Below are 22,585 nucleotides of genomic sequence, written 5' to 3' on the forward strand. Positions count from 1 at the left end.
TGGTGAATGGCTGATACAACGGTTTGAACGTGTTTGACTCGTCTAATAAGTCAAATTAAATCTTGAAGTTTATTTTCATTTAAAATTTGCAGGTACCGCAAAAGCAATATACTTCTTTATTACACAATCCATGCCTTGAAAAATACGAAAATACCTGCCTAGTTTTTGTCACTGAAATCCCAAAAAATATTTTGAAAATTTACCACAATTTAGAACATAATTTTTCGGGCGTTTCTTAGGAATTTTACGTCACCGTGAAAAAAATCGTAAACTAACTTTTTCTAAATTATGTTGTTCTTGGATTACTAAGAAAATTTGAAATTTGATGAGTTTAATGAGAATTCATTACGCTGACAAACACTGTAAACTATTTTCCTACCAGTCCGTGTACTGTCACATTTATTGTTCCGAGCAATCACAGCACACTCGCTGATTTATATTATTTTGTTAGGAAATTGAAATACCTAGTCCTTTCCATTCACACTAAGCGAAACTGCATACTGATTCAAAATAATAAATGATTTATTATATAACTCCGCTCGGGCGTAAAGTTCAAAACAATAGAAACGCCATTTTTTATCTTTATGAGATTTAAATGCTTCCGATACAGAATAAATGTCAAATAAAGCATTAATTAGAACATTGTTTACGGTGCCATTATGGTTTCAGTTTAATAAATTTTCCCTTCCGATAGATTAAAAGCAATTGTTAATGACCTAATAATATATTACACTTTTGCAACTCAGTACCGGTTCGGGTCCAAACAAGGGGAGGCATCTGTTGCGATATTTTATTTCCATCTCCGAAAAAAGGCATCATCACTGGTTAAGATCAAACAGACGATGAAAGAGGTGGTCGGTACCCCGGGGGGAGGGAAGAGTAACCTTTTTGGAATAATTTAATTAGGCCCTAATTAGAAGTAAAACCGTTCATGTCTCGGCAGGCTCGGTTGTGAATGTTTCCGTTATATCGCAACTACGTTGGTATTGCGCTGGCGAAAATTTATTATGGAATGTCGGCACTTTGGCTAATTTGCCTGAGATACATTGTGCATGGTCGTCTGAACATTATTGTGGAATGTGCTAGTAGTAGGTATCTGTGCTAATAAGAGGCTGAAAAAACGATCGACGGCATGAATAGCGTTTTAATGAAATGCTGATACCTACGCATTGATTTGACGCGGCGTTAATGGGAAATTGAGAAGTGTCTGAGTGGTAGCAGAGCAATTCTATGGTTTCATGGTGTATGGACGGCTGCGCTGGTGCAATTATCCTAGAAGAATGGTATCATAAATTTATCTCTAATGGCAATCACTGCCTGAAGTGATGATGGATGCGGTAGACAGGCTTAGTAAAACCATCTACTCGTTCGTAACGTCTGGCGGAGTGTTATGGTGATAGCTACAAAATGGTATCAAAATTCCATGACCGCATAGAAGTGTCATGTTACGGGGTGGGAAATAAACAAATGAAGTTACGTCAACGGAAACATCAAAGAATAGATGTAAAAGTGACGATACACAGATTTTATTTATGATACAAATATTTTTATTGGAACAAATTTTGCTACAAACTCGAATTCATTATACCAGAAAATAACAAAAAACAGGCAAAATGACACTACCCAATATAGTCCCTAAGTTAATAAGCATTTGCTCTTACTATGTTACACTAGAGCGCAGAGATATTAAGGGTGCGATAGTTAAAACTTTACTTTACCTTACTTACTTATCGTCGTGTTGGGCTGCTTTGGACATACAGTGACGGACAAAACAATAAAGCTTCAGTCTAATGAAATCTTCAATCAAGTTTACTAATTTAAATCAATTTAAATTATCTGTACGCGAAACCTAGTAATGAGCACGCGTGCTATTATGAAAAAATGTTATACCCACTTTGAACAACCAAAAACATTCATTTCGATCTAGTCTAGACACATCAAAAGCTGTACATAGGACACAGGAGGATATGTTCAGCCCATTAAGCGATAGCATCTATTTTTTCAGCCTATGGCCTAGTTCTAGTGGAACAACAGGTGATTTTGACGTTCTTTGAATAAAAAAATAGTAGATTACTTACAGTCTTGAGAAAATAGTTATAACATATTAAATTTGTATGTCGGCAAAGTATTTTTATTGGCGAAGGAAAAGGCAAATAGGCTGAATTTAGAAAACTACTCCAAATACCCTCCGATACCCTACCTACTTCAAAAATTGTGCGATAAAAAATAAGATCTCGGTTTTTGTCTGTCTGTCGGTGTGCCATCCATCGTAGATTTAATGAGTTTGATGAGCTTCCTGGGCAAGCTGTTATCGTTCATGATTTTCCATAGCTCTTTCCGGTCGATGGTATCATATGCGGCTTTGAAGTCAACGTACAAATGATGCGTGGGAACTCTGTATTCACGGCCCTTTTGGAGGATTTGCCGCAGTGTAAATTTTTGATCCGTTGTAGACGAACCTTCTTGATAAGTTTCCACAAATCCGTTCGCAATTGGTGATATTCGGCGGAAAATGATTTGGGACAGCACTTTATAGGCGGCATTGAGAACGGTGATCGCTCGATAGTTCTCACAGTCCAACTTGTCGCCCTTTTTATAGATCGGACAGATAACCCCATCTTTCCACTCCTCCGGTAGCTGTTCCGTATCCCAAATTCTAACAATTAGTCGGTGTAGACAGACGGCCAGCTTTTCTGGTCCCATTTTAATAAGCTTCCCTCCGATGCCATCTTTTCCAGCTGACTTGTTGTTCTTTAGCTGCATGATGGCCTCCTTAACTTCGCCTATCGTTGGGGCTGGCACCTCTTTCCCGTTTGTTGCACCGTCGAAATCGCTTTCCCCGCCGCCATGGTTCTCCGCCTAGACCTCCACCTGTCGGTCACCTCACGATCGTCCGTCAGAATACTGCCAGTCTTATCCCGACACATTTCGGCTCGCGGCACAAAGCCTTTGCGGGATCCGTTCAGTTTCTGGTAGAACTTTCGCTTTTTCTGAGAACGATGCAGCCACTCCAACTCTGCATATTCCCCGAGAGATTTGATTTCGCTGTATCTTCTTCTGTCTGTGTCTTTCCACGTTCTGACGTGTGGCACTGCGCATCTTGGCCGCCCGCGCTGCGTTCTCCTCATCCATCACCCTCCTACATTCATCGTCAAACCAATCGTTCTGCTGATTCCGGGCTACATGGATGATGGAGCTCTCCGCTACACTGCTGATGGCTATTTTGATAGTGTTCCAACGGATTACCTACGAATGGCCGAAATAACAAATGGTATAATATATGTAATGGCCGAATCACGATTGGCCGAACTTCATATTTGGCCGATAATCTTCACGAACTTCGTTGGGTACGTTGGGTATTCGCTGTCCTTACTTGCTGCCAATAAACCTAGGAAAATGCGTGCACCTAAACAGTAGTGGTTTCTGCGGGGGGCTGCGTTTCCGACGGCGGGTCACTGGCGCACACTCGCGGCCTGCGGCCGTCTCGCCCTGAACCATCGAAAAAACATTTGCTACTGACACGGTAAATAGGTCTCGCATTTGCGCTTAGGGGAAGAAAGAACTTTCAATCATCTATACCCATCATAGTAAATAATTGTATTGCTTATTTTGTTTGATTAAAGTTAGTAGTTAACTGCAGGATCGGCGCTAACCAATTTGTCGCTCCACGCAAATTCTCAAAATGGTGCCCCCAGAATAAACGAAAAACAGCCGGAATTGCTGTGTGCACTCGAAAACGCACAGTCTCGCATCGTCTTTCTGCATAACCACTCACGAGGCAAACAACTCGTGAGTAGCCAACTGCCCGTGAGGGCTAGCGGCACACTGGGATGCAGATTTTGAATTACTTTTTGTTTTTTTCTTCATCTTACGCCCTCGATTCTACACGCGGGTGGGAGCGGGAGTCCGAAAGGAATGTTTATGCCATCGTGTTCATTAGAACGAGTACGCGTGTGTGAGAAAATTAGCCTACACCAGTTCATTATGAAATTCAATAGCGACTTATGAGGCCACTAGACCTTTCGTTTGAAACTAAGATCTTTAAAATCGGTCCAGCCATCTCCGAGAAATGCTGGCTCACACAAAAGCGTCACACACATACACACACACATACACACACATACACACACATATACACATACACAAATACATACACACAGAAAATGCTCAGTTTTCGAAACTGAGTCGAATGGTTTATGACATTCGGCCCGCAGGACTATTTTTCTATTTTCGGTTTTTCGAGTGATTAATATACCATTATACTATATATTCATGTAGTAGAAAGGCAAAATTCAAAACAAGTCTCCACATCAGCAGTTTTCTGAATCATTACAGTACCGATCTAACCGAATTACGTTTTCACAGTTTGCCACAACCTTTTGTCAATTAATGATAAATAAATAGAATTAAGTACATTAGATAATTTGAACTAGCAATACTACTCCATTTTCGCTCTAAATTGAACCTTTCTCCTGAACCTTTCTTCCCAAAACAAACTTTTATTCCCAAGCTATCCTTCATTTCACTGGATGTGGATGGAAGCCAGAAGGGAACATTCAACAAAGCATAGACCATCACGAGTCCCCACCTAGCACTTCCAGGAAACCTAATCGTATGATGACTAAGTGCTCATTCCTGGAATACCTACTGAAATTTTATTACAGATTAGAAGATCCAGGGGGAATGCCGCAGCCAACGAAGGAAAGCGCTATAACCCAGGTTTACGACCCAATAGCATAAAAGGTAAATATGCCAATTCCTAGCCTTATTAATGAAGTTACTCTCAACGTTATCTTAGGAGCGGTTCATTGTTGCAAGTAGAGTGCGTAGTTTAATGATTCTTATTTCTTATTTTTAATTTCTGCATTTTATAACATTTTCGATTATTTTTATATTGTCGATATATAGCCAAACTTTTAGCTTCCATGAGCTCAGAGACAAATGCATCGCAAATGTAGAGTAAACTATACCAACCTCTACCACTTCTAGGATTTCACTGTAAATATATTCTTCAAATTTTCAATTGTAACCAGAAAAGTTTATTTGCACTTAAACCAAATGATTGAAATATACGCAACTTATTAAATTCATTTCTGGTCGTTTTGATAATAAAATGAAGGCCCGGTAAAATCAAAATTCAAGGCTAGAGGTTTTGTTTGGCCCATTAGGTCCTGGCGAATGAAATCTTTTGCGTAATTTCAATGTATGCTGGGACAACACTGGGTAAATTCAACAGACAGTATTCCGGTATCATAAGTACGTAATTCTTTTTATCGCAAGGCTTTCAAATAAAACTCAAATATTTTTTTTTGTAATCGTTTTACCAGTTAACAATACTTACGATATATAGAAAGTGGCTAATAAAATATCCTGCGAATGTGCTTCTTCCGATCTCACGCCTGATATTAAATACAATTATCGAAACAACTTTTCACACCACATTTTTTCTAATCTCACTTTACGACCCACATCCAAATAATTTCGTCGTTATCGTTCCGCACAAGATCCACTCAGTCGAAGTTCTATGTTTTTCGCATACTAACGCTTGGTACGCCCACGCTGTGTCACTGATATTCTTATACCTATATTTGTTTTCTCAGTTAACTTTTTAAATCGATTGCGATAAAACTGCTTCCCGTAGAACGAACCCACTTCGTTCGCGAATGGCAAGCAAATCGTTCCAAAAATTTGCTACACCTCTAGCTATCGCACGAGCGTGTGTATCCAGCAAAATCTAGGTTCACTTAATTCTTCGCTCATAATCCTAGTTTGCACCACCACACACTGTTCCACGGTCGACGGGTCCAATCAAGTTGAGCAGTTTCGGTTTACCGCACACCACATTAATATGGGTTGAACGTGTTACCCGGTGGTACTGCTTTCCCACATCGTCACCAGCCGACCGTCCATTATGGATATTTTCATTATTCCAACTCGCGGCCCGGCTGTCCGCTTTTGCTCCCTTTCAGTCTATCGTCGCCGCCGTATGAAAGTTTTCTGCACTAGCTTCCTGCAGCTTGATAACCGGTGCGGCAAGAAAAATAACGCGAAGGAAACTGTTCGGGACAGCAGCACATTCACTTTTGCCAGAGGTTTTCTCCAAGTTGTTCTATGTTTCAATACTTTCAGGGTGAGAAAATGATCCAAGGAAAACTTTCTGTCACTCTGCTTTTATTTTGATTAAGCGTCGATATTGTTCACTTTCTTCATAGTAGTGCATAGCAGTTCATCGCTGCAGTGCCAAAGCACTTTCGAGCTTGGTTTCACACACGCACATTTTTATAGATTTTTACTTTTTCCACTTGGTTCCGCGCAGAGGGAACTACAATTTCGTTTTAAATCACACAATTCTCCAACGCCAACGAAATATTTTCCGGAGTCAAGCATAAAAATGTGTCATTGCTCATAGGAAAAAAAACCAATAAAATCAATTACCAACTCACATGAGGTGACCGCCGTGGTTCAAAGCCACACAAAGTTAACCACACACTACTATTATGCACAGAGGGCAATGCCAGAATTATGTATTAACTTTTTGCAGAGCACCGTAGAAATACATGTCCAATCCCACTGAATACTCTCCGGCGACTGACGGAATTGGCAGGAGAAAAATATCTCGAGGCTCATCGGAACGTCGCTTTCCTGCATGCAAAACGGCCGAACCAAGCTGAGAGCCCCCAAAGGACGAGGTCCTGCAGCCTGTTTGACACTCTCTTTAGTTGTCCAAACACACAAACCGCCCAGCAAATGCGACACTAAAGAGCGCACAGGCTCGAGTGACCGTGTCGTTCGTCATCAATGACGTAGTTTCCGTTATTAAAAACACAGCACTTAACTACGATCGAGTACATAGTTCTAAAACAATCTGGAGAGAATGTAATCCGCAACGTGTTTTTCACGTATCAATTTGTATGCTCAACCTTCGTTCTAGCCCGCGGGAGCTTTCGCAGCCAACAGCAGGATAAGAGAAATGAGCTTATGTCTATCCATCGGTGCTCAAGCTCAGCTCCCATTTGTCGTACACGTGCCGTATGGACGGAGAGCAAAGAATCCCACACGCGATTGGGACGTAAACAAGACGCTGTTGCGTGCAGGTAGTGAGCTTTGAGTGACAGCGTGAGCTCCATTGAGCGGAATGTAGGAACATAGTGCTTTTACCTGAAAAACATAGCGCGCCTCCATCAACTGTTGACTGTTATGTTATGATTATAGCAACGCCTCAGATTTTCTCGCATTTTCCCGATATGAAAGCTAATCAAATAAACTAATAGCTAGACTTTCGACTTTTGAAATTTCCATTGCAAGCCTCCTCCTATGTAATGGATTTTTTTTTCGATTTTTGTAAATTGTAACCGTCCTGAATTACACAACGGCAGCGGTACGCTTTCGTTTCATCGTCGAATCTGACGCTTTCGCTTCGGTACATGCGCCATTACTGTCATAAAAACAACGAAAATGCGAGAAATATTCAATTACGTATCGTCTACGCTTTTGGTTTGTTGATATTCTAGATGGGCAATCTATTAAGAAATACTGCAGCTAACTCGAAATACTTACTTAGGTGGCTTGGCGTCCTAAGACAAAGCCTGTTGAACAAAGTTTCTTCGTGTAACTCGGTTGAGGGCTACCGCTCTCCAATTCCTCGGACACCTCGGAATTGTCCGGCATTCTTGCAACATGCCCTGCCCATCGTATCCGTCCAGTTTTAGCCACCTTTTGGATACTGGATTCGCCATAGAGATGTGCGAGTTCATGGTTCATCCTCCGCCTCCATACTTATTTCTCCTGTACGCCGCTGAAGATCGTTTTTGGCACTCGTCGTTCGAAAACTCCAAGTACTCGCAGGTCCTCCTCGAGCATTGTCCATGTTTCATGCCCGTAGAGAACAACTGGTCTAATAAGCGTCTTGTACAGGGTGCACTTTATACAGGGACTTAGTCTGCTCGACCGTAATTGCTTGTGAAGCCCATAGTAACCGCGACTTCCGCTGATAATACGCCTCCGAACCTCACGGCTGGTATCATTGTCCGCCGTTACCAGTAAGCCAAGGTAGACGAATTCGTTGACTACCTCACACTTATCGCCGTCGATCAATATACTACTGCCCAAGTGGCGTCGTTCGGCCTCGGTTCCGCTGGCCAGCATGTACTTTGCTTTAGACGTATCTACCTTTAACCCAATCTTTTCTGCTAAGCGCATTAGTTTGTTCAGTGACCGCCACAGATGTTCTGCCGATGATGTCCATGTCACCGGCAAAACAGACGAATTGACTAGATTTGTTGAGGATCGTGCCCTATGCGCTATATTGAACAGCAGGCATGAAAGACCATCACCTTGACGAAGCCCTCTGTGTGATTAAAATGAACTTGACAATCCACCCGAAATCCGAACACAGCGCTGTGTACCATCCATCGAAGATTTAATCAGTTTGATGAGCTTCCAGGGGAAGCTGTTCTCGTCCATGATTTTCCATAGCTCTTTCCGGTCGATGGTATCAAATGCGGCTTTGAAGTCAACGAACAAATGATGCGTGGGAACTCTGTATTCACGGCCCTTTTGGGGGATTTTCCGCAGTGCAAATATTTGATCCGTTGTAGACCGACCATCAACGAAGCCGGCTTGATAAGTTTCCACAAATCTGTTCGCAATTGGTGACAGTCGACGGAAAATGATTTGGGACAGCACTTTATAGGCGGCATTGAGAACGGTGATCGCTCGATAGTTCTCACAGTCCAACTTGTCGCCCTTTTTATAGATCGGGCAGATAACCCCATCTTCTACTCCTCCGGTAGCTGTACCGTATCCCAAATTCTAACAATTAGTCGGTGTATAAAAACGGCCAGCTTTTCATTTTCCATCTGGTTCCATTTTGATAAGCTCCGCTCCGATGCCATCTTTTTCAGCTGACTAACGGGTGCAACTAAAATTTTGGAATTTTTTCGCGGCCCTTATGCTCAACAACAAACGAGTTCAATGAGAAATGAGAGTATGTATGTGTTAGCTCTCTCTCTCTCTCTCTCCTTTTTTTTGTTAATATTTTTTGCTTTGTTTATGCTTGCCCAGTTTTGCTAAAAAAGAAGCATTCCGGGAGCGCGATGTACACTTCAACGAACTGCAACAGAAATCTTGGCAAAAAGTATTCGGTACAACATTTAAAAAGCAAATATGTTGCAGCTTCGACTGTTTACCATATCCTAAGATGCCCAACAACTGTTCGCAAGCAAGGTAGTGGAAGGCCAGCCAAAATTATGGACGCAGGACATCGTTCTCTTTCTCGTTTCTTCAACAACAAGCCCTCTGGTTTGGCTATCAATTAAGATGCACCAGACGAATGTTTGGGGAAAATTTTGATTCCGTTTCTACAAAAACATCATGCAGATGGACAATACGTGTTTTGGCCGGATAGAGCATCATCGCATTATGCCAAAAAAACTCAATCGTTCCTGAATATCCATTCGATCCCATTTTTACCCAAGAATCACGACCCGAAAAATCTGTCTCGGTGCGCCCAATCGAAAATTTCTTCGGGATTTTGAGTTCCTTGGTGTACAAAAATAACTGGAGAGCCACGAATTGCAAACAGTTGATTGGTAGAATCAAAAGATGCATTCGCAAAGTTGACATGAAGGCCGTACAACGCTCCTGTTTCGAGGTCAAACGAAAGCTTCGCCGAACAGCCGATTACGGATTGTTTTCAAATGTACTCTAAATTTTTTTTCAACAATGGATAATGTATCTTTAATTTTGGTAAAACAGATCTTCATCATGTATCTTTGTCTTTTTTGATAGCTTGAGAAAAAAATTCCAAAGTTTTAGTTGCCACCCGTTAGTTGTTCTTTAGCTGCATGACGGCCTCCTTAACTTCGCCTATCGTTGGGGCTGGCACCTCTTCCCCGTTTGTTGCACCGTCGAAATCATTTTCCCCGCCGCCATGGTTCTCCGCCTGGGCGCCATTCAGGTGTTCGTCGAAGTGCTGCTTCCACCCATCCACCCGCTGTTTCAAGCAGTCGTCTCCATTCAACTCGATCTTAGACCGCTCATCGCCAATTTCCCAGTCATCTCAGAAGTCGCGAATCACTTTCGACCTGGTCGAACTTAACCCTCGCCACGTCTCGAAGAGTCTCGGTGCACACGAAACACATCACTCGATCCAAAGCCAAATAAAGATGTGATGCGTGGATACGTTGTCCTCTCGACATTTCTGCAAGATCTGTTGGATGATAAAAATGTGGTCCGTAGTTGCGTGAATCCCCAAGAAGCCCACTTGGTAGTTCCCTACGATTTCCATGATCTAGGAAAGTACTTTGTAGGCAGCGTTTACCAGCGTTATGCCGCGATAGTTGCAGCAGTCGAGCCTATCGTCCTTTTTGTAGATGGGACAAACCACTCCTTTCATCCATTCCTCCGATAGCTTCTCCTCCTACCAAATCTATTTCCAAGACATACTGTAGAGCCGTTAACAGCGTTTCTCAGCCATGTTTCTAAAGCATTGCGTTACCAGCGGCTTTGTTGATCTTTAGCAACCCGATTTCTTACTTGACTTCTTGGAGATTAAGTGCTGAGACATTACTATCTTCCAGAAGCATTCCTAGGTAACTTCTGCAACATCGCAATTGAGGCAACTGCTTCCTCCTGTCGATCATCTCGCGCTCGTTTGTAATTGGATTTCCTCCCACGTCCCTACACATATCAGGTTTCGGTGTGTAGCCCTTACGAGTTTGGTTCACCTTCTCGTAAAACTTGCGTGTCATTAGCTTGGAATAGTTGTTCTAATTCTTCACTATCTCTGTCCTCCTTTTGGTGCTTTGTACTCGTCAGGACCGTGGCCAACTGGATCCTTGCTTGTCGGTATTTGGCCAAGTTTTCAATGGGAGGTTTAACGAGCGTTTCTTGGCAATAAGTCGCGAACGTGTGCCGTGCTTGAGGTTTGTTTGAGGCGGTCTCATGTGCTGGGCTGTTACATCCCAATTGGTTACAGTTGAAAGTCCCAAAAGACTGGGAGAGACTATAGCACTAGTACCACAATTGTCCTGTATTCTAATAACTGGCTGTGAAACCTGTCGAAAAAAAATCAGAAAATGAAATTACGAAAGCAGAGCACTAGTACTCTGCTCTTCTTCTTGGGAGTTCATCATTGTTACCTGGAGGAAAAGACCGAACGAGATCCACAGAGAAGCACTTGACTGGAATCCGCAAACACAACGAAGAAGACTCTGCCAAACAAACATTTTTGTTTATTAGTAGCCTATTCAACTGCTGTACAGTTGATAACAGTGGAGTGGCAATGCTCACATCATTTTTCCAAGCAATTTTTCTCTCCACTGCTTGTTGGCGTTGCCAATCAATCCAATCAACTCTTCAAGCAGTACCACAGTAGTGGCCACTCCGAAGGCCAAGCGTATTCTGCCCCAACTGTCTTCGAGGTTTAAAGCAAAAGCTGTGCCTCATACAGTATTCGCGTGTAGTTCTCGGCAGATTCCGAGTTATCTAGCTGCAAGCTGTTCAGCCAAGAAAGACGGCTTGGACGTGTCTGATATACGGTTGACTATTTTGAACGCACATATACTGCTACTAGGTGATGGTCAGAGTCAATATTCGCACCCCGTAGGAAACGTGTACTCTCCGCCAGATCTCGCTCCACACGGGTCTAACCGTTTTGTTCGCTGTCATCCTGGTCAACTTGTTCTTACCGGATTTGAGGCAAACACCATCTTTGCAGGGTAGTTGTCCGGTGTTCTTGCAACATGCCCTGCCCATCCAATTTAAGCCACCTCGTGGATACTGGGTTCGCCATAGAGCTATGTGAGTTTATGGTGCATTCTCCACCTCGATACTCCGTTCTCCTGTACGCTACCGAAGATTGTTCTTAGCACTCGTCTTTCGAACACTCATAGGTCCTTCTCGACCTATCTTCCACATTTCATGTCCGTAGAGAACAACCGGTCTAAAGAGCGTCTCGTACAGGGTACACTAGGTACGTACGGGGCCGTGTATGTACGGGGGCTAAATCTGTTCGATCGTAATTGCTTGTGAAGCCGACTTTCGACGACTTTCGCTGATAATACGGCTCCGAATCTCACGGCTGGTGTCATTGTCCGCCGTTACCAGTGAGTCAAGGTAGACAAATTCATCAACTACCTGAAATTCTTGACCGTCGATCATTACATCATTGCCCAAGAGGCGTCGGTCGGCTTCGATTTTGCCGGTCAGCATGTACTTTGTTTTAGACGTATTTACCTTTATCCGAAGACCTCATAATAAGAAGACTGGCAGCTCTGCCAATATTCGGGAGACACTGATGGTAACTCGCTCTGCCGGCTAAGGTGGTCCCTGAATGCAGCTGTGTGAGGGAGTGCTAATATTCATTCCGCCATGCCAACATAATCGAACAAACACCAATACAAAACTTTGGTGCGCTTACTAACACTCATGCAAAATTTACCACCTTCGGGTGTCGCTGATGCTGACGCAGGGCCTTTATATGGAAAAATAACAGAGAGGCCAGTCTTGATAATAATGGGCTCTTCGCTTCAACCCAACCCTTTCTGCTTTGCGTTTTAAGGGCATAGTACTTTTTACACCATATTTTTTGCCTTATTTCAAATATTTTTTTCTCGATAACGCGAAAAGCGAATCGATTCCGGTTTTTTGCATTCTAAACATTGCACTTTATACTAATATTTACAATTTTGTTTGCATATGTGAACCTCTTCCCTTCTCCCCTACGGCTGCTTGAACATGGTCATTCGAAAAAAACATGATTTACGGTACCATGGATTGGCGCAGGCGGGCTTATCCGAATTGAAAAATTCCAAAACGACTTGAAAGTATATTAAATTATCTCGTGTTTGACCCATCCTTTTATAAAAATTCGAACGTATAACAAAATGGCGAACATTCAAACATAAAAGTAGAGTTTTTAGTCGAAAAAATTGACTTTAAACACTTCTAAAAAATACAAAAATTGTAATATCGAAAAAAGGATGGGTCAAACACTAGATAATTTTGTTGGCTTTGAAACAAAAAAAGAATCATGAGAATTGCTTGAGCCGTTCTTGAGATATTTATGGTACCGACTTTCAAAACCTGGTTTCGAGAAAAACGACGTTGAAGTTTTTATTCACTGTGTAATTGCTCCAGACATGCGCGATACAAATAGCTGTAACTTTGTCAATTTTTGGAATTCATCGATATGATTTGAAACACATATGGTCAAAATGTTAATCTTTCGAAATAATCAATAAAAAAAATTTCGATTTTTTTAAATTGGAAAAGTACTATGCCCCCTTAATGTAGTGTACTATTCAGTTACCGCCACAGATGTTCGCCGATAAATCTATATCATCAGCAAAAACTGATGAATTGACTGAATTTGTTGAAGATCTTGACCCGCGTGTTGATATCCGCTCGGTTCATAACACCTTGTAGCGCTATGTTGAACAACAGGTATGAGCGACCTTCACCTTGACGAAGCTCTTCGAGGATTGACTAGTCACCACCCAATGACCCGTTTCCACATCTCACTCATTACTATGTCTGTGCCCATCTCTTGTGTGTTGTTTCAGCTCTGGTAGATTTTGTGACCATCTCGGATGAAACGTACGTACCACTGACCTTCTTGACTTAAACTTCTGTTCTTATACGACAGACTTCGCAGCCAGCTGTTAGAATACAGGGCAAATACGGGGCTAGTGCTACGATCCTATTGACTCTAACAGCCTCTCCCAACCGTGATTCGAACATAGGACGACTGGCTTTATTAGACCGCCATCGTACCTCGAGGCCAACTAAGAGACCTGGAACGCTGCCACGTCGGAATTACAAAGGCACCAGGCAACTATATTTGTAGCGTACAGTTCGTTAAATCGCCCAAATGATAAGCTCGCAAAAAATATTGTTAGAACTTTTTCGAGCAACATTAAACAGTGTCACGCACAACAATCATCGATGAGCAAATTAGGTTTAGTAATGACAGGTGGTCCCAAGTGACTGAGCTCCAATGTCATTTCTTTAGTCAGTTTCCTTAGTAGGGTCTATTTTGTGCCTACAGGCGCGCAAAGCACCGACAATACGCTTTATTCAGCTGTTTACCGGCCTTTAAATGACACTATGAACAACGATAACCTTCCGTTTACAGTGGTGAGTCCGCTCAGGATAGTGCTGACCAGCTAGCAGTGCTCACAGTAATATAGAAATGTCAGGGTGTTAATACATAACGACCGAAATTCAACAGAACAATACAGAAGTGAATGTAATACATATTATCTTTTTGCATTTCATGTGTCCCATCAACCAAATCTATAATTCGAATCGAAAGCTTCTGCAGCATGAAAGTACAGTGATAAACTATTACTACTATTTTTATGAACTAAATTTCATGTAAAAGCCCTGCTAACTACGAAATCACGTTTTGCTGCATACATATTCTCGATCTACAATCGCAATGCGCATTTAAAATTACATTTGTGCTTGAAACTTTCAGTTTTTTGCCATTTACAACAACGACTAACATCCATCACTGACTTCTATTAGGCAATCCCTCACCTTAGGCGGTCTATCTACTATATTGAATTAATCTTTAAAAATTGCTGCTAAATTTGAAACTTTAGAACTGGTGGAGTATTACACAGTTTGCTAGTTGCGCTGATTTGGCCACTGGTGCCTAGTCCATACACGTCGAAGCCATTTCTATCCATGACCATGATTCTAGAATATGTTATACATAAGAAAGCGATGAAACATACTGTTTTGCTAATACTAACCTGCCACCAGATATCGAGTACAGAAACTTCCAGTAGCTGGGCCGCAAGGCCAACGGTTCTAATGTTGCTGCATGGAATAGTAAGGCAGTGCTGGCGCTGTATAAAAGCATAGTGAAACCCGGAATCTTTGGTACATAGCCTTTCTCGATACCCCAGTTGTACGTCATCTGGAACGTAACCGATAGAAAGTTATCAAATTTCAGCTGTTTTGATTAATCCTACCTGTAACATTTTCCACATTATATATAATGCAATTGTAGTGTCTGCGTAATATCCAAATGCTACACTGGCAATCAGTCCGCTAGGAATGGCATAAATCGCCTTATCACTGTTGGTCATGTGTCGCAACAAACAGGACGACAGCTAGAATCGATTTTATAACAATTAATGTATTTTTGTTCGATACAACATCAAATAGATAACCTTATAAAGTGATGTAAATCCGCCTAGAAACATGCCAAGCTTTAGGATCTCTTTGCTTAGAAAGGCTCGTTTAAGTAGCGCGGGCCGTCTGATGATTCGCCGGGCTTGAAATAACACCTTCATTATAACCTGAATTCCAAGTCCAATCGAAAACATCCGTGCACCGCCAGAGAGGGTATTGTACAGGCAGCTATGCTTGTGTCGACACAACTCGTGCTTTTTAAGTGACTTGATCCTCGATATCACATTCAAATAAGCTCGTACTACCAATTGAATGAGCCTGTATGACGTTGCAGAACGTCTACACCGTTCTCTACCTCTGGATTCTCGCCTACTTTCAGCAGCAACGTCTTCATTCTGCTTCATCACCTCACTATCACCAAGAGCAAACCTAAATACATCGAACATGGAATCTTTATAGTCCTTCTGTCGATTCAGTCGGTAATAGTAAAGCAGGATGGAGGTAGATAATCCAAAAATCAAAATCTCTCCGTATGGAACAGATCGCGCCAGACCACGCGCCTTCAGCATATTCCAGCCAGTTTCGGTTGCTACATTCGACACATACAAACAGAGCAGTCCACGCCGAGATGGTCTTTCCACCAGAATCGAGCAAAATGCCGCAATGTAAGCCGGAATGTATGAAGCCGTGTAAAAATTGTACGAACCGAATAGTCGACGCAAAGCGCACAGAAATACAGAGTAACTGAAGGCGGACATGGTTAGGAAGGCCGTTGATTGGATAAGACCTCGGATTGTTCGTTTTAGCTCCCCGAGGGAAGGAATCCGTCCACGCATCGCCAAAGAGAGCTGAAATCTTATGGACGTTAAATTATTCGCACAAATGAGAATAGAACAATTTCGAGTACTACCATATAAACAGCGGAATAGATACGGAAGCTATCCTGTACGGCAACGATTAGAAACTCTGCCGAGGCGATGCCACACGAATCCGTCCATGGGTGGACGTATTCCTTGCAGGTGATCGGGACGGAAGTGAGCTTACTTAGCACTTGCATTCTGTCGCTGAAAAAAGAAAATATATGCTTAAGTGTAATAATATATGCTTAACATGAAAAAAATTACTCGTAAACGAAATCTGGTTAGAATTGCAAGTTTCAAAATTACATATTCACTACATTAAAGCATACATTCTCGGAATTGGACTTTCAACTGAATGCCTGAATTTCTGCAGTTTCTGATTAACGTAAATCATTAGATAACATGTATAAAAATACATTATTATCGAATTCAAAGTTCGACATTATGAAGTGTACTAAATATGCCGACCGAGTTTGGCATGTGCTGCTTATCAGTGATAAGTGTTAATGTGTTTTGATATAGCATAATGGTGATAATAGGTCATGTTAAATGCTACCGATTATTGAGCTAATGCTTCGCATACTAAAAAGGCATGAACTACATGGCATTCTTGCAACAAAATTTGTTTATACAGCTCTACATCGCCATGATATACTAATCAGAAACCGAGCAACAAAATATTATGAAGCTACAGAAAGTGTACACCATGTCGATCGTGCACTATTAATAAATATTCATTTCACTTTCGTCTTCTTACAGTACTGTTTTCATTACCAAATGAATTAGTATGGAGGTCAAAAGAAGCAGTGGGACGATGATTACTTACGGAATCTATTTTTTCAGCTGCACTTAGTAGATACTATTCCAACTTTACCTACCACAATGATTAAATTGGGCACTTACAACGATATCTACTAGAACCAAACTAAGGGTTTTCAAAGCAATTTTCCTTGCTTCTTATTTTCAGCTTTGCAGCTCTTTCGTGTCGAAGATCAGCGACCCAGAATCGAATTGTATTGAGGTTTTTTGCAGGTCATACTAACAATTCGAGTACTAATTTTACGCAAAGATTAGCAGTTTATCAGTAGGTTATCAATCGGATTGTAAGAACGTGATAACCTCGAATATTCGTCAATTTCTAAATTTTCGACACTGAACACATTTGTTGAATAAATCTGTAATTATATTTAACACAGAGAACATAAGAAGCACAGCGATTATTATTGTACTACTAACAGCAAGATGTAATTGTCAAATAATTCAAAACACTAACCTCGGTGTTTGGTGTATTTGTATTATAAATACAATCAATCACTGCCATTCGTGTGAGTGCGAGGGTGAGCATCAACATACTGACAGCATGATGGAAAGCAGCTGTTCAAAGTATAGGGCGATACCGTATCGGTAAATGCAGTATCGATACTTGGGACAAGATATTCCGATAAGGCTAAAATTAATAAATATGTTTTTCGCGTTTTCGTCCTAATCAAGCATGTGCAGTCAAGAGTTATTTAATAGAAATGTAGGTTTGTGCTTCTTAATGGCTGAAAACTAAATCTTGACGATGGTACATGACATGAGAGATATCATTGAAAAGCTAAAAATTGGCTAACAAAGAAAATGTTTTTTTAAACGATCATTACTTTACTTTACAGTCGGTCATAGACGTTCGTCGAGTGTGTTTGAAAGAACATGTCTATGCTGGAGCCATCTGTGCAATTTTTTAGCTTTTTCAATGATCCATTGTATGTCTGTCTAGGGTATTAGTTAATGATGAGGTACTAACATTGTACCTTCGTATCAATAAAAAGTGCAACAAAACTTTATTTTGCAAAATTAATTGCGACGTGTAAAGAACCTCCGACCTATTGGTACGGGGAGTATGTCACTTTTTCGCGAAGAAAAAACACGTTGAAACTTTGATGACGCCATCTCCAACCAATCAGTATGCGAGGATATCTAGTTGACAATGCTTCATTATTTTCAATTTTTCAATAGTGTACTGTTACGAGTTAATAGCGTTCTGAATTTGGGCCGCGTAGAAGATGTTCCGATCAATTAGTGTAAAAATAGTGAAAACTAGCTGATTGCCTGATCTTACTCGGGGCCCCTGTGCTTCTCAGTCACTTGTACACCTGTTATTGTAACGAAAATTCTCATAATGCAAGAAACAAAACCATTCCTTTATTTGAATGTGTCTACTCCTTTTGTCAGTTCCCCTCATGTTGTTCTCCAGCCACTTTTAAATCTGACTTCTTCCCGGTAATCACATCCATTCCCTTTGTTAATGGCCACCCTATTCTTCCTTTCAAAAGTCCAGCAATTTGTACAACTGCTAGCATTTTAAATGCACGAGGAACGATCCCCTTTACCCATTTGATCCTTTCTTTCTTCTTGTAAGAGACCATCACCCTGTTTTGTCAACTGATGATAAAACTAATTGCTGTTATTCACCAATTTGAAGCTCTACCCAACAAACATTTTTGCTGTATAATTGCTTATTAAGCGCTTGATGCCTGAATATTGGCTATATAAATAAACTAAAAGAGATAGAATTTTTGTCAAACGACGAATTGTAGAACGGTACTAGAGCTTCAAATTGGTGAATAACAGCAATCAGTTTTATCACATTTTTTAGGAGAAATTCAATAAAAATGTGTTGAGAAACACTTATTTCAAAGCTTTTTGTTTCTAAAACGTTACTGAGTCTTTATGAAGTAGAAGATTTAACCTTCTGCGGCTGAGGTGGTAGTCTAACAGACATCAGAAATCAGAAAAATGCAACAGATGCGTTATTTATTGAATTTTGATTCTTATGTTTGCAGTGTCTTCCTGATTCATATCTGCAGTCTAATTACATCCAAAAGGTTGCTAAAGATATGTACTCAATTCTAAAATAATTAATATCGGAATTTACATAAATCAATAATAGGCTGGCAAAAGGTGAACATGTGCATTCCATAACCTCTGTTCATTAACTCCTATTCCTACCTCCACGTGGTGCCGGCTGAGGTACGCAACTTCGGTTGTCGGCTAACAGGAAAGGGGGCACAGTGGCTCCCGCCCACATTAAGATGGCAGCCCCATCAGCGGGATAAGGACCTTAGGTTAACAGCCTACTGTACCAGAACACACAAAAAGTTAATGAAAATGAAAGAAGAAATCTCTCCGGATTATTGGCAACGACCTTTAGCATGAAAACACGGACACGAATCGGAACATGGAATATACTGACCCTTGCCCAGCAGGGCAAGCTGGCTCAACTTGCAAGGGAAGCTAGCCGCCTGAAGCTTGAAATCCTGGGGCTGAGCGAGGTCCGCTGGCCGGGTACTGGCGAACACAGGACATCATCCGGGCAAGTCTTGCTCTACTCTGGCATACGAGGTGAAAATGCTACTCGTGAAAGAGGAGTTGGATTCCTACTGAGCCCAGGGGCACATGCAGCCCTGATGAAGTGAACCAATAAATGAGCGAATAATCGTTGCCAGATTTAGAACACGGGTTAGGAACCTTACGGCAATCCAGTGCTATGCGCCAACAGATTCTGCCGACCTGCAGGAGAAAGAGAGCTTTTACAGCCAGCTGAACAGCGTGGTTGAGAAAGTCCCGAAGGGGGACATCCAAATTCACATGGGCGACTTCAACGCGAAGATTGGCTCAAACAACGCGGACCTTGAACGCGTCATGGGACGCCATGGCCTAGGAGAGATGAGCGAAAACGGGGAGCTGTTTACAGAATTCTGTGGTAATAACGACATGGTCATTGGTGGATCGCTCTTCCCCCATAGACCAGTACATAAAGTCACGTGGGTTCCCCGCGACGGCCGAACAGAAAACCAAATCGACCACATCTGCATCAGCCGGAAATGGAGAAGGAGCCTTCTTGATGTACGCAACAAACGCAGCGCTGACATTGCATCCGACCATCATCTTGTTATCGCTGAGATACGTCTGCGCGTCGCACGTGTCCAACGACGGGAGGAGAAAGTTGGGTGCCGCTACGACGTCCGCCGATTGGAGAATCCTGAGGTGAAAAGGGCCTTTGTTGAACAACTTGAATCTCGAGCCTCGGAGTTGCCATCTGGTGGAACCGTCGAAGAGCAATGGACCGGCATCAAGAACGCCTTCATCACGACCAGTGATGAAACCCTCGGCAAAGCGCGCAGTGGGCGGAGGGAGTGGATTTCGGATGAAACTTGGAGGAAGATCGACGAGCGGAGAGAGGCGAAAGCCGGCATTTAGCGAGCGCGGACCAGATCGGCTAAGACAGCTGCCCGTCAACGATACGCCGAACTGGAGAGGGCTGTTAAACGTGCTTGTAGGCGGGACAAGAGAGCCTGGACTAACTCCTTAGCCGAACAAGGAGAAACCGCCGCCGCCAATGGTGATATCCGTTTGTTGTACGATATTTCTCGCCGCCTTAGTGGTGCCAGGATGAATACAAAGATGCCGCTAAAGGACAGAGCTGGTCAGCTATTGACTGACCGTACAGAACAGCTTAAGCGATGGACTGAACATTTTGAACAACTCTTCCGAGTTTCAAATGTCAGAGACCAACAAAACCAGCAGCGTACGACGCCTACAGTTCGTCGAATAAATCGCGTGAACTCGGAGGCGCCATCGCTGGATGAAATTGTAGCAGCCATCAAGAGTATGAAATCCAATAGAGCGCCAGGGATAGATTGTATTTCAGCCGAAATGCTCAAAGCTGACCCATCTTTGTCAGCCCAGATGATGCATCAGCTTTTCAGCAATATTTGGGAAACCGCAACTTTTCCGGTGGACTGGATGCAGGGCATATTGGTCAAAGTCCCTAAGAAAGGAGACCTAACGGAATGCGGTAACTGGCGTGGCATCACGTTGCTCTGTATTACTCTCAAAGTACTCTGTAAGGTAATCCTCAACCGGATCCAGGAGAAGATCGACGCTACTCTCCGGCGGCAGCAAGCTGGATTGCGTGCTGGCCGATCATGTGTAGACCATATCACAACGCTCCGCATTATATTGGAGCAGATCAACGAATTCCAGGACTCTCTTCTGCTGGTGTTCGTTGACTTCGAAAAGGCGTTCGACCGACTCAATCACGAAAACATCTGGGGCGCACTTATGCGTAGAGGAGTTCCAGATAAGCTAGTCCATCTCATCGAGGCTCAGTACGAGGCGTTCTCGTGCAAGGTTTTGCACGACGGCGTCTTGTCCGACCCCATAAGGGTTACTGCTGGCGTGAGACAGGGCTGCATTTTATCACCGCTTCTGTTTCTCATCGTTATGGATGAGATATTAGTTGGAGCAATTGACAGTAGACCAAATCGAGGATTGCCTTGGAATCCTCTAACGATGGAGCAGCTAAATGACCTCGACCTAGCCGACGACATTGTCTTGCTCGCACAACGCCGAAACGATATGCAGAGCAAGTTAGACGACCTCTCCGAGAGCTCCCAGGCAGCAGGTCTCACAGTCAATGTAGCGAAAACTAAGTCTATGGTAGTGAACACTGACAATTCCACCAACTTCACAGTAGCGGGACAACAAGTTGAGCAGGTAGCCGTCTTTCAATATCTTGGTAGCCAAACAACGCCCGATGGTGGTACCAAGACTGATATAGCCACACGGATCAGGAAGGCCAGGGGTGCCTTTGCAGGTCTGCGAAACATTTGGCGCTCAAACCAGATCACTCTACGTACGAAAACCCGAATCTTTAATTCAAACGTTAAATCCGTACTGCTGTATGCCTGCGAAACGTGGTGCGTCTCAGCGGAGACAACGCAAAAACTGCAGGTATTCATTAACCGGTGCCTGCGATATATTATTCGTGCCTGGTAGCCTGATAATTGGATATCCAATGAGGAACTCCATCGTCGGTGTCATCAACGGCCGATAGCCACAGAAAATCGTGAGCGTAGGTGGAAGTGGATCGGACACACCTTGAGGAAAGGAGCGAACGAGGTTTGCAGAGCAGCACTCGACTGGAATCCACAAGGACAGCGTCGAAGAGGCAGACCCAGAGGCTCATGGAGACGGAGCTTAGCCAACGACATCCGGGCTGTAGACGAGAACCTGTCCTGGCGACAGGTAAAAGCCATGGCGGGTAACCGTCAGCAGTGGAGATCTCTGATTTCATCCCTTTGTTCTGCCGGACCGGCGGACATGGACACATAAGTAAGTAAGTAATAATAGGAATTATTAAGTTAAGTTTGGGTGTCCAGCAGACTACCACGTAGCATATTCGTTAAGATTAGGGCACCTCAGCCGCAGAAGGTTAAAACCAGTTTTCAGTACAAAATTTTCTCAGCTTCCGAATGAAAGTAACAGAATCATAGTTTTTGTACCAGAGCTAATTTAAGGTAAACAGAACTGAATACTAAAAATGTTCAATAACACTGTAACGATTGAGATTTGGTCATATGAGGATTTTTTTTTCGTCAAATATGATCTTCTATAACCCCCGAAATATTTGCACCCTGTATATCGACAGATCTATCGATCGGAAAAGTTTTACGTCAAAAAAATCAGAGGGGTTGTGTACAAGACACGACCGCCTATATAGGTGACGCAGGACTACGGAAATAGTGATAGTA

The 22,585-nt window shown here is 42.5% G+C and overlaps 1 protein-coding gene across 1 annotated transcript; it reads right to left on the bottom strand.

The window, feature by feature from the left end:
• Positions 1-14,286: 14,286 nt before the first annotated feature.
• On the bottom strand, positions 14,287-17,199 carry LOC128736951 (transmembrane protein 135-like). The gene is made up of 6 exons (XM_053831467.1): positions 16,834-17,199; positions 16,058-16,211; positions 15,186-15,995; positions 14,985-15,125; positions 14,763-14,929; positions 14,287-14,706 (listed from the first exon to the last, which is right to left on the bottom strand). The coding sequence occupies exons 2-6, from the start codon at positions 16,202-16,204 to the stop codon at positions 14,592-14,594; spliced, it is 1,380 nt and encodes a 459-aa protein (XP_053687442.1). The 5' UTR covers positions 16,205-16,211; positions 16,834-17,199; the 3' UTR covers positions 14,287-14,591.
• Between the last annotated feature and the right edge of the window lie 5,386 nt (positions 17,200-22,585).

The sequence above is a fragment of the Sabethes cyaneus genome, chromosome 2 (genome assembly GCF_943734655.1).
Source record: "Sabethes cyaneus chromosome 2, idSabCyanKW18_F2, whole genome shotgun sequence".
NCBI classification, from domain to species: Eukaryota; Metazoa; Arthropoda; class Insecta; order Diptera; family Culicidae; genus Sabethes; species Sabethes cyaneus.